Source organism: Eublepharis macularius, chromosome 2 (assembly GCF_028583425.1).
Source record: "Eublepharis macularius isolate TG4126 chromosome 2, MPM_Emac_v1.0, whole genome shotgun sequence".
In the NCBI taxonomy this organism is placed as follows: Eukaryota; Metazoa; Chordata; class Lepidosauria; order Squamata; family Eublepharidae; genus Eublepharis; species Eublepharis macularius.
Genome location: NC_072791.1, coordinates 152,393,017 through 152,407,607, shown reverse-complemented (window position 1 = coordinate 152,407,607; position 14,591 = coordinate 152,393,017). Strand labels below are relative to the sequence as shown.

At 42.4% G+C, this 14,591-nt stretch overlaps 1 protein-coding gene across 1 annotated transcript; it reads left to right on the top strand.

Annotated features, from left to right (window-relative positions):
- Positions 1-3,971: 3,971 nt before the first annotated feature.
- CHURC1 (churchill domain containing 1) lies at positions 3,972-12,054 on the top strand. Its single transcript, XM_054970860.1, has 4 exons — positions 3,972-4,050; positions 5,059-5,194; positions 5,493-5,563; positions 10,000-12,054. Exons 1-4 carry the CDS (start codon positions 4,012-4,014, stop codon positions 10,090-10,092), a joined length of 339 nt encoding a protein of 112 aa, XP_054826835.1. The 5' UTR covers positions 3,972-4,011; the 3' UTR covers positions 10,093-12,054.
- The last annotated feature ends 2,537 nt before the right edge of the window (positions 12,055-14,591 follow it).

Here is a 14,591-nt window from a genome sequence, read left to right as displayed (position 1 = left end):
CCCAGGCTACCAACAGATAATTGTTGGGGTGGAGGGAAGTGAAAAACATGGTCTGGGTGTGCTTTCAGTCCCGAGTCTGCAGAAAAATGCAGTCTGTTTTGTGCTGTTCCGTGAGCATAATGGCATAGAAAGGGTTAATTGAAGGGTGCCAGTCCAGAGTTTTCATTTCTAAAATATTGTTCTGGAGTGTCTCTAACACATCCCACTGTTTTTTGTGGCACTGGCCTTTCTTTAGTGCCCGTTCCGGGCTGTTTTGTGCTGTTCCGGGAGCTTTTTGGCATGGAATGGGTTAATAAAAGCAGGGCAGTCCAAAGTTTTCATTTCTAAAATATTGTTCTGGAGTGTCTCTAACACATTCCACTGTTTTTTGTGGCACTGGCATTTCTTTAGTGCCCGTTCCGGGCTGTTTTGTGCTGTTCCGGGAGCTTTTTGGCATGGAACGGGTTAATAAAAGCGGGGCAGTCCAAAGTTTTCATTTCTAAAATATTGTTCTGGAGTGTCTCTAACACATCCCACTGTTATTTGTAGCACTGGCGTTTCTTTAGTGCCCGTTCCGGGCTGTTTTGTGCTGTTCCAGGAGCTTTTTGGCATGGAACGGGTTAATAAAAGCGGGGCAGTCCAGAGTTTTCATTTCTAAAATATTGTTCTGGAGTGTCTCTAACACATCCCACTTTTTTGTAGCACTGGCGTTTCTTTAGTGCCCATTCCGGGCTGTTTTGTGCTGTTCCAGGAGCTTTTTGGCATGGAACGGGTTAATAAAAGCGGGGCAGTCCAGAGTTTTCATTTCTAGAATATTGTTCTGGAGTGTCTCTAACACATCCCACTGTTTTTTGTAGCACTGGCGTTTCTTTAGTGCCCGTTCCGGGCTGTTTTAAGGGGTGCTCAATACGTTTTCTCAGTTGCATTTTTTTCAAGAAAGTAATCTGTTTAAAACTATGCCCCTCTTGAGGTCTGTGCCCATGGCGGCTGCCTAGTTGGTCTAATGGTAGCATTGGCCCTGTCTATAGTTATGGCAAACAGAAATGGGGAAAGGGGACAGCCTTGTCTAGTTCCCCTTGCTATATGGATATCTATTGAATGTACATTGTTAGTCCTAACTGTAGCTTTTGGAGAAAGATAAAGAGCATTAATGGCATTTTAGAATCGGTCGCCAAAACCCATTTTTGAAGTAAAAGTTTTAGATATGGTATTTCCACTTAATCAAATGTCTTCTCTATATCAAAGGCCAGAAGTAATGCAGGGGTTTTGTATGCTTCACAGAAATTAATTATAGTTAAAGTGTTACGTGTATTGTCTGGTCAAGGTGAATGTAGTTGGTTATTTAAATTTAGACAATGTTTTGGCAAATATGCTTGTAAAGATCTTTTGGTCTTGATTCAGTAAGGGTCAGTGCCACAAAAAACAGTGGGATGTGTTAGAGACACTCCAGAACAATGTTTTGTGCCGTTCTGGGAGCTTTTTGGCATGGAACGGGTTAATAAAAGCGGGGCAGTCCAGAGTTTTCATTTCTAAAATATTGTTCTGGAGTGTCTCTAACACATCCCCCTCTTTTTTGTGGCACTGGCGTTTCTTTAGTGCCCGTTCCGGGCTGTTTTGTGCTGTTCCGGGAGCTTTTTGGCATGGAACTGGTTAATAAAAGCGGGGCAGTCCAGAGTTTTCATTTCTAAAATATTGTTCTGGAGTGTCTCTAACACATCCCACTGCTTTTTGTAGCACTGGCCTTTCTTTAGTGCCCATTCCGGGCTGTTTTGTGCTGTTCCGGGAGCTTTTTGGCATGGATTAGATCATGATATACTTTAGTTATACACATATATTCTAGTGAATTATATATGAACATTTATTAATGTAGTTTGTTAACAGGTTGTATAACCATACAGACGTTCCTTTTATCTTTGACAACCAATTTAAAGTAGTGGACAGTAGTAGAGAAATTACCCTTTAATTGCTAGAATGGACTAATCATGATCAGCTCACTTAACTTTTGTGTCAACTCCTAGATATTTATGAAGTTTATCTTTCATCAATAATACAGCATCACTTCTGGCTTAATAGAACGTCACATGATTGAAAATCTGAAGAATCAGCTAAATCTAAAACCAATAGTTTATGTTGCTGTAATGTGTGAAAGATTTTAGATGTTTCTGTTTACAGTACATGCCAATTAGTATAAAAGATGCCAACTCAAATAACAGGGTTTTGAGGAAGGAAATCTCATGTAGATCTAGGTGAAAAATATATTTTGTCTGTGTGCTTATTGAAATTCATTGCATTTCATAGTAGATCTGATTTCACTTCAGTCTTAGACTTATTTGAGAGTTAATCCTCATTGCATGTACTTGTTCATTACTTATACATTTCATTTTAATCTTTATATTTTTGTATCTCACTTAATTAAAAAGATTAGAGTTTATTCCAATAAAGAATAAACGTTAAACTCTAAAAGAAGTCTCCCTTATGCCTTAATGGGAAGAGTTAAGATAAGGAGAACCCATATAAATTATTTGTATTAAGTAACAGGTTATTCAAAGAGAGATCTCTGTTTTTAGGCCTCATCTAAAGCCGTCAGAGCTTTTCAGAGTTGGGATATAAATCTCAGAAGTGGATGGTTTGGAAGCTTTACAGCTCAATCCTGAAGGGGGGGCAGAAAGCACTCGGAGCGGACTATGGGTTACACCAGCGTAACCCGGACTGGCACGGGAGTAACCCCCACACACAGAACAGTGCCCAGCCATGGGGCCACTCTACCACAGCCTCCTGCCAGTGCCTGGCCACCACAGGCATAAGTGTGGTGTAAGTCCCTGTGTCAGCACCCAGAGGGTGGGCTGGGAGGTGAGATGCGAGTTAGTCAGCTCCTAAGCCGTTCTGGACCCGAGAATTCCCCTCACAGTGGTGGAAAGTTATGCTGCAAAAAACTGTGGTTTGGCCCATAGACACCCATTGGAAAGCCCCCACCCCTTGTGCCCAGCCCTCCCCAAGCAGCTCAGCAGAGGACAGGATGCCAAGTACCTCAGGGACCAATCCATTTGCACCCCCACAGCAGCCGAGCCCCATCCCTGGCAGCCAATCATTCCCTCACACACTCCCTCACACACTTCTAAAATATTGTTCTGGAGTGTCTCTAACACATCCCACTGTTTTTTGTAGCACTGGCCTTTCTTTAGTGCCCGTTCCGGGCTGTTTTGTGCTGTTCCGGGAGCTTTTTGGCATGGAACGGGTTAATAAAAGCAGGGCAGTCCAGAGTTTTCATTTCTAAAATATTGTTCTGGAGCGTCTCTAACACATCCCACTGTTTTTTGTGGCACTGGCCTTTCTTTAGTGCCCGTTCCGGGCTGTTTTGTGCTGTTCCAGAGTTTTCCAGAGTGTGCCAGTCCAGAGTTTTCATTTCTAAAATATTGTTCTGGAGTGTCTCTAACACATCCCACTGTTTTTTGTAGCACTGGCGTTTCTTTAGTGCCCGTTCCGGGCTGTTTTGTGCTGTTCCGGGAGCTTTTTGGCATGGAAAGGGTTAATTGAAGGGTGCCAGTCGAGAGTTTTCATTTCTAAAATATTGTTCTGGAGTGTCTCTAACACATCCCCCTCTTTTTTGTGGCACTGGCATTTCTTTAGTGCCCGTTCCGGCCTGTTCCAGCTTTTACCCTGTCCCCCTGCAAGCAGCCTGCAGCCAGGGCTCCTCCGTTTCTCTCACGTCCATCCAAGTTCGACATGTTCCATTTTAAAGGGTTGCACGACTGTCCTCTCAGTGCACCTCAGCCTCCCCTTGGCAGTGGGCCCTGCCCGCCAAAAAGCCTCAGCCCACCAGGTCTAGGCACAGACCCAGGGGACGCCGCAGCCATAGATTCTACGGCGGACAGTTTAAAAATGCCGCCAGGGCGGAGCGCAGCGGCAAAACGAGACGTTCCGGTTTCTTCTTTGTAAGCGCCGAGGAAGGCTGGAGAAATCTCGCTTGTTTTCTTTGTTCCTCTCGCGGGGAGTGTGACGTCACTGGGCTCCTAGTGGCGGAGGAGAGGCGACATGTGTGGTGGCTGCGTGAAGACGAAGTACCCGTCTCGGGTAGGAGGGCGGCGCGTCTAACAGTTACTCTTCGGAGGAGCGCGAGTGTTGGCTTCCTCCTCCCCTTCTTGATCTGACAGGTTCTTGTCTGCCTGGCGTCCCGGAACAATCAGCACCCCCACCCCCCACACTGCTCTTCCCTGGTTTAAAACTGTTGATTCTTTCAAATCGGTTTGATTGCTTACTAATGATGGAAAACTAGAGCGGTGGGGAGTTGGTGTATCCTCTTGAGAATAGAAAGATAAACTGTAATGTGCTGAATTAGGATGAACCCCCGTTTCTTGCCAGTAGGGCATACACCCTTCCTTTCATAGGCCCTCTGTGTCGTGCCTAGGGTTGCCAACCCTGGGTTGAGGAATTCCTCGAGATTTGGAAAGAGGGGCTTGATGCTATAGAACCCACGTCCAGGGGAACTGATCATCAGCGTCTGGGGGACAGTTGTAATTCTGGAAGATCTCCAGGCCCCACCTGCAGGTTGGGAACTCTAGTCGTGTCCCTTAGATAAACTGATTTGCTCACAGCAGGAACACTGATGCTCCTTAGCAGGTAGTATCATTCTGTGATACTAGAGAAACTAGAATCAGGGGTTGTCAGTGACAGGCTAATTTTATATATGAACATGATAGCTATTCTTATAGTCTTTTTAAAATAGTATTTTAACTTGGATTTTGTTATTTTACAATTGTTGTGTGATTAACTATAGCTGCTTTAAACAATTACTAAATTGGGAAGGAGGCATATAAATTTCCTAAATAAATATTATTTCCTTAATCTTTAAAACAGACCTGTTATGTAAGCCAGTATTATCTGCTCTGTATTACTTGGAAGGTGGCAGAGGTTGTAGCTGAGAGATGGTGACTTGCATAAGAAAAAGATTTAAGTTTTCATTGCTGATATGAAATTTAAACTGAGTCATTCGAACTCATGCGCTTAACACCTTTTACAACACTGTTCTATGAAAAGAGTGTTGTTTACATAAACAATATTTTCCTTTTCTGATTATTTTAGGGTAACATCTGCTTGGAGAATGGGTCTTATTTGCTGAACTATCTGGGTTGCATCGAGTGTAAAAAGAGGGATTTTGTAATGATAACAAACAGAACATCAGAGGAAGAGGATGGAGAGGAAATTATCACTTATGATCGTAAGGAGATTAAATTCTTTTACTGATTAAGGAGGAGGAGTGATGATGGTAACACCAATAGAAAATGGTTGTGTAGGAGCATCTCTGGGGAAAAGAGAGATTATTGAAGATCCCACAGAATGTATTTGTATGGCTGATTTCCCAAGCATCTTCCTTTGGGCTACTATCTTTTAATCTGTGAATAACTTTTGAAACCAGGAATTTGATTTGCACTGCTCTTTGACGATTATTATGACTATTAAGTGTTATTAACTTCCAAATTTGATGGCCTTTCTAAATCTCTTGTTTTTCATTTCAGATGTATGTAAGAACTGTCATCATGTGATAGCCAGACATGAGTATTCTTTCAGTGTAGTGGATGATTATCAGGTACAAACCCCATGAAACATTCACTTCTATCCTAAAACTAGGTTTTTTAAAAAAAAAATCTTTATCAGTGATGTACAAAAACTTTTGAATACTCCTTTTGTTGTACTGTTACATTCCCATGTCTTTCAAAGAATCTAGAGGCTGTGTATGCCTATTTGAGCTGACATTTTAGTTAACATATGAATATGGTCTCTGTATAATGTGTTGTAGCTGGCAGCTGTTAAACTGCTTACAATTCAGCGCACAAAAGGTGAATATATGTCTTATTTACTTCATTCATACTCCTCCTTTCTCCCTAGGGTTCCCAGGCCCCCTCTCCCAGCCTCAGCCCCCTGCCATCTCTCACCTGGTGTGGGGGGGCAGGGGCGGGGAGAGAGGTGCAAGGAACAGGCGCGCTCCAGAGCCTTCATTGTCATGCTGGGAATGGCATCATTCCAGGCACGACAACGAAGGCTCGGGAGTGCATATGAATGATAAATATCCCCCAAGAGCACCTCCCCAGACACCCCTCCCCCCGTCCCCCAGGTTGGACCCTGGGTGACCTGGCAACCATATTTCTCCTCAATAGGGATCCAAAGCATCACCATTCTCATCTCTTTCATTTGTCCTTGCAATAACTCTGTGAGTAGATTAGGCTGAGAGAATGTGACTGGCCCAAAGTCACCCAGCAAACTTCCAAGCAGAGTGGGGATCTCAAGCTGGGACTCCCAGATCCTAATCCTAAACTCTAACCAATTTGCCACACTCAGTCTCATAAAATAGTCTCTGATTTGATAGTTAAAGTGCTATGAGGTCCATATCGAGAGAGGATATTCAGTTTTCATTAGAGCTTTTTTTTTAGAGTCAGTGGGCCCCTTTCATGATATCAATGGGTATACACGTAATCTGAGCTGCAACTGGATCTTCTGGCAAGTTCTGGTTGCCAAACTTTGGTTCTTTATAATTCAGAGGTACTTGTAAGTATAAAATACTGGAAAGTACTTTACTTCTTAACATATTATAAAAACTGTTAATCAATAGTAATAATGGAATGTGAATATTGAGATTTTGCATGCAGAGCCAGTCTGGCTTCACTGTATTAGCTAAACTGAAGTATTATTTTAGACCATTCAGAGCTGATGTGGCTCTGTTAGTTCTGAATAGATATTTTCAAAAGCTGAAGATGAGATTCTAAATAGATTTGGAATTGGCCTGTTGATTTTCATAGAACTAAGTTCTAAATGAGTATACTTTCAAAAAAGTTGCAGCCTTGCTATCTAAATTCTGTTATTGGCGTGGAAAACTGGTTGCTTTAGTTGCTCCTTTTGAACAAAAGGGGGAGATAGAGGGCTTTTATATTTTGAAAGCAGAATCAATTGCTTCCAATTGGTCACACACGTTCTAAGACATTTGAGGCTAGTTAAAAATACTACATTTGTCCATCATTTTAAACTGTGAAGGATAATGTTTGCTACAGTTGCTCTGTGTACATTAGAACTAAGCTAAAGCAAACTTTTGAAGGCTATAAACACGTCTTGGTGGAGCTTTTTGGGTTGTATAGGAGATTGTCTTTTCCCAGACATCTTGATGGACTGGCCAGTTTTTCCTACTATGTGTCTAGAATGTAAATATCTGTATGTGGAAGTCTAGTTCGGTTTTCCCATTGGTGCTCTGAAGCGCCTAGGCACCTTTGTGCAGACAACACTCCCAATCTAATCTGCCTCACAGAGTAGTTGTAAAAGAGATGGGAATTGTAAAGGTTCATGAACACAGAAAAGAGCAATAGAAATTATACCAGCTTCGATAACGGATTTTGCATACTATGTCCCCAAGCACTGTACTTTCTCGTAGTTGTTGTTGCCCAGATCTGGTTTGTGGAGGTTGGAGAAAGCAATCCAATGCATATTTCTGTGAGAGCTGGGAAGTATGGTGATAATAATAATAATAACATTTGATTTATATACCGTCCTTCAGGATGACTTAATACCACTCAGGGCGGTTTACAAAGTATGTCATTATTATCCCCACAACAAAACACCTTGTGAGGTGGATGGGGCTGAGAGAACTCCTAGAAGCTGTGACTGACCCAAGGTCACCCAGCTGGCTTCAAGTGGAGGAGTGAGGAATCAAACCCGGTTCTCCAGATTAGAGTCCCGTGCTCTTAACCACTACACCAAACTGGCTCTCTGGTGCCAGTTAACTGGTGGTTAACACAGTAAAACTGGTGACAAGTTGAAAAGAGTAAAGAAACATGCAGGCCATTTTCTACCAATACCTCTGCCCTGGTGGTAACCTGAAATTATCAGATTGTGTTCCAGTCAGTTACTGAGATGCAAACGTTAGCTTTCTTGGTGCTGTTCACTTGCCCCCACTTTCTCAGGGATGAGCATGTAAAAGGGACTAAATACTATCCTTTGTGCCAGTTACGTGCTCTACAAACCTTGCTATAGCCTCTAGAAGCTTCTGTAATATAATGTAAAGTAATAGCTACTTATAAATGTTTTATACTTCTTGTATCATGTAAGTGGTAATAAATTTGCTGCTGCTGTAATTTCGCCTTTATCGTACTGGTCTGTAGGGTTGTATTCTTTGGGTTGATTATATTGTTTGTCCTAAATGCATGTAAAATGGCAGGGGGAACACAAGCAGAGTTCATGTTCTGCATATTATGCATGGCAGAATCTAATACATGGTACAGGCTGTTGCTTCTTAGGCTCTTTGCTTTTTTTCTGTATGCATGTATCTCTGTGTATATTGACATACATGCAAGTTCCTAACCATGATTGTAAGAAAAGTAAAGAAAATGTACCATAACTGAAGGCTTGGAAACTGAAGGAGATTGGGTGAGGGGGAGCTTCTATCTGTCCTACAATTTCTGTGTTAAATCTTTCTGATCTGTTCTTCGCTTTTTATATATGTTGCCAATTCCAGAGTACTCTGAAAGTTGCATTAAGAATATTTAGACAATTCTTTTCACAATTTCACAGTCTGTTCATAGTATAGATTTTCATGGTGTAGAATTTGGATTGAAAAGAGGAAGCAGTGGCAGAATAATTTCATGAAATTAGGCAGCTCTCCAGGAATTGGCAATGTCTCTAGATGACTATTCTCTGCATTTATATAATGCCTTTCTGCCACTGTACTCAAAATGGTTTACAAATCAGAATAATTGCCTACAATATAATATATACAACATAGAAGGAAAAAGGACAATATGTGAGCTCAGGTAGCAACTGTTTGATAATTATCTATTTAAATCGTTGTATCATCATTGTATATCAAATAGTGATGGATGATCCCACGTGGATCAAAAAATCTGCAAAGGGGCACCACCCAGTGTTTCAGCATCTGCAATCCTTGGGCAGATCCCCCCTGTAACTTGTCACATACACACATGCACAGACAGAAAAAACATGCAAAAATAAATTAGAGAACAGACACACAACCAGGATCTCCCACTTGTCCTTTGCCATTCATGAAAGCAGTAAAACTAGGCTATTGTGGGAGTTGATGTGTGCTCTAGGTGGGAACTCCCCAAATAATGCAGCAAACATTACTTTGAATTTTAAGGTAAAGAATGCTTCCTCCTTCCCCAATAACAACCTGATGGGGACTCAAATACAGTGTTTCTCAATGGAAGCTCCTTAAATGCTGCTGCTCATCAGGTTTGGGGAGTCAGGTAATGAATATCAAGTGGATGGGCAGGTATCTTGGAGAAACATACACCCTCCACCCAGTCAAGGATTAGTGATTGTAGGCATCCATACCTGGAAATAATTTCTGTAGGAATCAGAGCACTTAATTTTAAACAAATGTGTTTAAGATCAGAGTGCCACAGAGTACCTCTGTTTTCAAAAGAGGATCTGTTGTTGGTGAGCTATCCCAATGTCGAGGCATTTCTCAGAGACTTAAAACCTTTTAATTATAGTCATAAGGGCTAGAAATTTGGTCATTATTTAAGAGACCTGAGATTCTTGAGGTGTTGTATTCCACACCCACCGCTGCATTCTTTGTGTCTGTAGACTATTCATTCTTGTTTTTCAACCACAAGCATGAGTGAAAGATAACTGGCTGCAGTACTGTACATAGGAAACGAGGCCCACCTTGGAGAGATTAAGCAGACTAACTTTTCCTTCTTGTTTAAGGTGAAGCTAAACACCTTGTCAAGTCTGACAGTGCAATCCTAAGAAGAATTACTCCAGTCTAAGCCCATTGAAATGGATAGACTTAGACTGGAGTCGCTCTGCTTAAGATTGCACTGTTAGTGTTCATAGGGCAGCTAAAGATTTTCCACAGTAGCTTAGTGCAGCTAGTTTTGCCTACCATGTAGCCAGTGCTGTAGGCACATCAACTACTCATGTAACATGCTGTGAGAGTTTACAGCATGTTGCAGCAAAGATAGTATGTAAATATATATACTATATACATGTAAATATATTTTCTTTTGTTTGTTTCAGGAGTATACTATGCTGTGCCTGCTCTGTGGCAAGGCAGAAGATTCTATCAGTGTCTTGCCTGATGATCCTCACCTGATGACTCCATTGTTTTGAAGTTTATTTTTTTAGATCAGTTCTAGCGTGTTGGTTTGCTACTAAGGAAAGCATGTCATTAAACTGATACTTTTAAAAAAAAATCACAACCACTCTGTGTTGAGAATGAAGTGATATAATCCATCACTAAGATATTTAGGCTGAAACTTATTTATTTATTTACTTTATTTCTCTCCCACTTTTCTTCCCAATGGGAACCCCAAGCAGCTCACATCACTCTCCTCTCCTTCATTTTGTCCTTACAATAGCCCTGTGATGCTTGTCAGGCTCCGCTTCCATGGCGGAGTGGGGTTTTGAACCTGTGTCTCCCATATCTGTTCTTTCTTACCTATCCATATAGTGTTCCCTGAACTTGCAGGTGGCATATAAGGTGGCTGGTGGAAGCAGTTACCTCTGAGGTAGCTGTAGGACCTCCTTGCTAAGAGATTGGTTTTTTTCCTGACAATGCTATCTGACCAAAGGTAAAGGTGCAAGCACGGAGTCATTACTGACCCATGGGGGGACATCGCATCACGACATTTTCTTGGCAGACTTGTTATGGGGTGGTTTGCCATTGCCTTCCCCAGTCATCTACACTTTACCCCCAGGAAACTGGGTACTCATTTTACCGACCTCAGAAGGATGGAAGGCTGAGTCAACCTTGAGCCGGCTATTTGAACCCAACTTTCACCAGGATCGAACTCAGGTCATGAGCAGAGCTTGGGCTGCAGTACTGCAGCTTACTACTCTGCGCCATGGGGCTCCTGACCAAAGGAGAATACTCATACTGTTTTATAATTGACTTATTCACAAATGACAGTAAGTAAGAGCTAATGAAATGAATCCTCAACAGGAAAATGGACAAAGAGGAATCACACAGCTTCTTTGCTCTATAGCCACAGGGAAGGTCCTGATTGACATTTAATTGCAGTGAATTAACTGTGTAATTAAAATTCTATGCTGACCCTGTTGATTTAACAACTTTCTGTGATTCAGTTATAGTACAAGCCTGTGTGGTACATGACCATTTCTGTCTGGCTTTGATTAGGATGTCACCGCTGGATGAAGTACGGGAGAGAATGCATCAGATACAAAATCAAAGGAAATGCAAACTTTCACCCTTTGTGAATGGAGATATTTGTCTCTGTTTGGCTACTGCAAGGATATACATAGTGAAGTATGGAACAGTGCCATCACACAAACTTTATTTCTTGCAATCAAGAAGAAGCAGGGGAGTAACTGGCACTCTCTAGTTCTAGGAAGAGATAATTGAGAAATGAGGTATACATAGGGTTGCCATTTGTCTGGGTGTGGTGGGCATTCTCCCACTAAAATCTAGGACTGCCCACTAGTGACAGAGAAAAACGACAGAAAACCAGCAGTGATGCTCTGTGATTTTCCTTTTTAGTTTGTACAGTAAAACACCCTTGAGACAGAGCATCTGTCCCCTCTGTGACCCGCCCTTGCTTCCTGGCACCCCTTGCCTAGCTCTCGTACTGCATCTACATGGGGCTACCTCCTCCACTGCTTGGCACCTATTGGGACAAGGATGAGAGCAGCCTGCTGCTTGAAGCGTTGTGGTGTGACCAGTTCCAGCAGCCAGTCCTTTCCAGGAGTGCCTGTTGGCTAGGCTGGCTCCCCCCTCTTCCCTGTCTGAAGCCTTGCTCCGTCGGATTTCACCAACTGGTTGATGTGTTTGTATACTGTGAGAGACCATTTATGAAATTATGCCCGTGAGGAAGTCTAGTGTACGAAACGCTGGCAAAAGACCCATAAGGCTGTTCTTGAAGAGTCTTTATAGCTCCATTTCCATCTGGAGGATGGTCGTCTCTCTGCAAAATGAAAATATGGAAATATGAAATATGAACTGAATTTTAATGTATTGTCGAAGGCTTTCACGGCCAGAGAATGATGGTTGTTGTGGTTTTTCCGGGCTGTATTGCCGTGGTCTTGGCATTGTAGTTCCTGACGTTTCGCCAGCAGCTGTGGCTGGCATCTTCAGAGGTGTAGCACCAAAAGACAGAGATCTCTCAGTGTCACGAGAGATCACTGTCTGACACTGAGAGATCTCTGTCTTTTGGTGCTACACCTCTGAAGATGCCAGCCACAGCTGCTGGTGAAACGTCAGGAACTACAATGCCAAGACCACGGCAATACAGCCCGGAAAACCCACAACAACCATCGAACTGAATTTTGATTGCTCTTGTTCTTTCACCAGTTGGCATATGTATATTGTCATTTATTTATCTCTGAATGATTTGGTTCTTGATTGATAGTTGTTATAACTGTATTGTATTACTTGGGTATAGAGAATTGCATGACTTATAATTTGCACTTTGCAGTTTAAAAAATTGAAAAAGATTTTGGATATATACCTAAATTGTGTATACATATTTGTTTCTACCGCCTTGATTTTGTAGTTGCCTTAGCTTGAAGCCAGGCAGCAGCAGCTTGAGAATTGGCAGGGAGGAAAGGGGAAGGGTGTTGTATCCAACTCTAGTACATCATTGCCTTGGCTGTCTTGCTTGTGCCCCCAGCCATTTTCACACACCAGGTTGCTTCTTGGTGCACAGGAAAGCAGCTCGTACATCATGTGTTCCTTGTTTGTGCCCCATGCAGCAGCTGTTGTTGTCATACAGCTGCCTGACATGCTGAGTTGAAGCAGCAATTGATGCTGAGCTCCTTGATGCTTTATCCTCTTCCTGGCCAGCTCTTCAGGACAAGATGCATCCTCTGATGAGAAACCATGTGTGAGTGAAACGGAGTGACTTGCCATCTCCTCGCCTTCCTGTTTTGCTGTCTCCTTTGCAGCTGCCTAGTTTTGCACCTCAACCCCCTTCTAAAGTTACAGCCATTCCCAAGTGTTTCTATAAGAACAGATCTGAAATGGAGTTGCAGGGTGAGTGTCAGCAGGGGCAGCCCTTACGTGGGGAAAGGAAGAAAATGTATATACTTCTCATTACTGCTCTAAAGTGCAGTTCTCTTGCCCTCTCCAAGACAGCTTGCTTGTGTTTCCCATCTCCCTGCATCTCAGGAAAACCATCCATGCAAACTTCCAATTTCCAAACTGTCCATGACTGCCAAAGTCCTCTATGCAAGAGACAAGATCTCCCCCCCTCCTTTCCTAAGAAAGGCAGAGGGTGTGTGTGTGTGGTTACGTGTACATATGTATGGGAGCACCAACTGTCTGTGGAATGTATTTGTTTCAAAATATCAACAAACAAAGTTAATGGAAGTGTTAATGCAAACTTGTTCACCAGAACTTAGTTTGAAATTTTGACAGAAGCCCAACTTGTTAGCTAATAAACATACCCAAGCTTTATTTAAAGACAAAAACGATTTCCTCTGTCTCTGCTTAGGAGAGGAATACCTTACTTAAATATGTTTAATTTAGAAGGGTTTGGGACTTTTATTTTAGCACTGGGCATCCTGGTATGCTGGTCTATTGGTGGGTTCTGAACTGTCTTGGATCTGATTGCTTATTCATGATTTTATTGTAGGTAAAAGGTAAAGGTAGTCCCCTGTGCAAGCACTGAGTCGTTACTGACCCATGGGGGGACGTCGCATCACGACGTTTTCTTGGCAGACTTTTTATGGGGTGGTTTGCCATTGCCTTCCCCAGTCATCTACACTTTACATCCAGGAAACTGGGTACTCATTTTACCGTCCTCGGAAGGATGGAAGGCTGAGTCAACCTTGAGCTGGCTACCTGAACCCAGCTTCTGCCAGGATCGAACTCAGGTCGTGAGCAGAGCTTGGGCTGCAGTACTGCAGCTTACCACTCTGCGCCATGGAGTAGATAAGATTTTATTCAGAATTCCAGTAGTTAAGAATTACTATGCTGCCTCAGATCAAGGGATACGGAGTCCAACACTGACTTTCTGTTAGTGGCTCGTCAAATACACTTGGAAAGCTTTGACACAGGGCTTGATGGAGTGATTTCCTCTGTCAATCCCAGGCATCATTTTTGAGTTCTAATTTATGCATTTTGAGGTAAAGCAACCCAAAAACAGAGCCAAAACTGAACACGTTAAAGTTCATTTTAAAATGGACTTTCTCATTCATCTTCCCGTGCCCTCATTAATTTTTCTTCCGTTCTCTTCGTCAGATGCATCTGACAAAGAAAACTGTGATTCTCGAAAGCTTATGCTACAATAAAGTTGGTTAGTCTTAAAGGTGCTACTGGACTCTCTTTGATTTTGCTACTACAGACTAACACGGCTAACTCCTCTGCATCTATTAATTTTTCTTGCATCTATTTGTTTTTTCGTGTGCTGCATACAAGTAATCTCTCCTTTATACACACATATACAGGCACTTCCATGCTAACCTGTGGAACAGTCCTAGTTAACAACAGGTGAACTCATTACTGCTGGAAGCCTGCCAATTTGGGTTTTTTTGCTTATACCCCACCTTTTCCCCAATGGGGACACAAAGCAGTTAAATTGTTTTTTCTCCTCCATTTTAACCTCAAAACAACCCTGTGAGGTAACATTTGGCTGATTGTGTATGACTGGCCC

What these genes read in the sequence shown, in the direction of transcription:
- CHURC1 (XM_054970860.1), top strand. Translation starts at nt 4,012, where the DNA reads ATGTGTGGTGGCTGCGTGAAGACGAAGTACCCGTCTCGG. An exon ending in AGACGAAGTACCCGTCTCGG is followed by an intron (nt 4,051 to 5,058) that starts GTAGGAGGGCGG and finishes TGATTATTTTAG; the next exon opens with GGTAACATCTGCTTGGAGAA. An exon ending in GGAAATTATCACTTATGATC is followed by an intron (nt 5,195 to 5,492) that starts GTAAGGAGATTA and finishes TTTTCATTTCAG; the next exon opens with ATGTATGTAAGAACTGTCAT.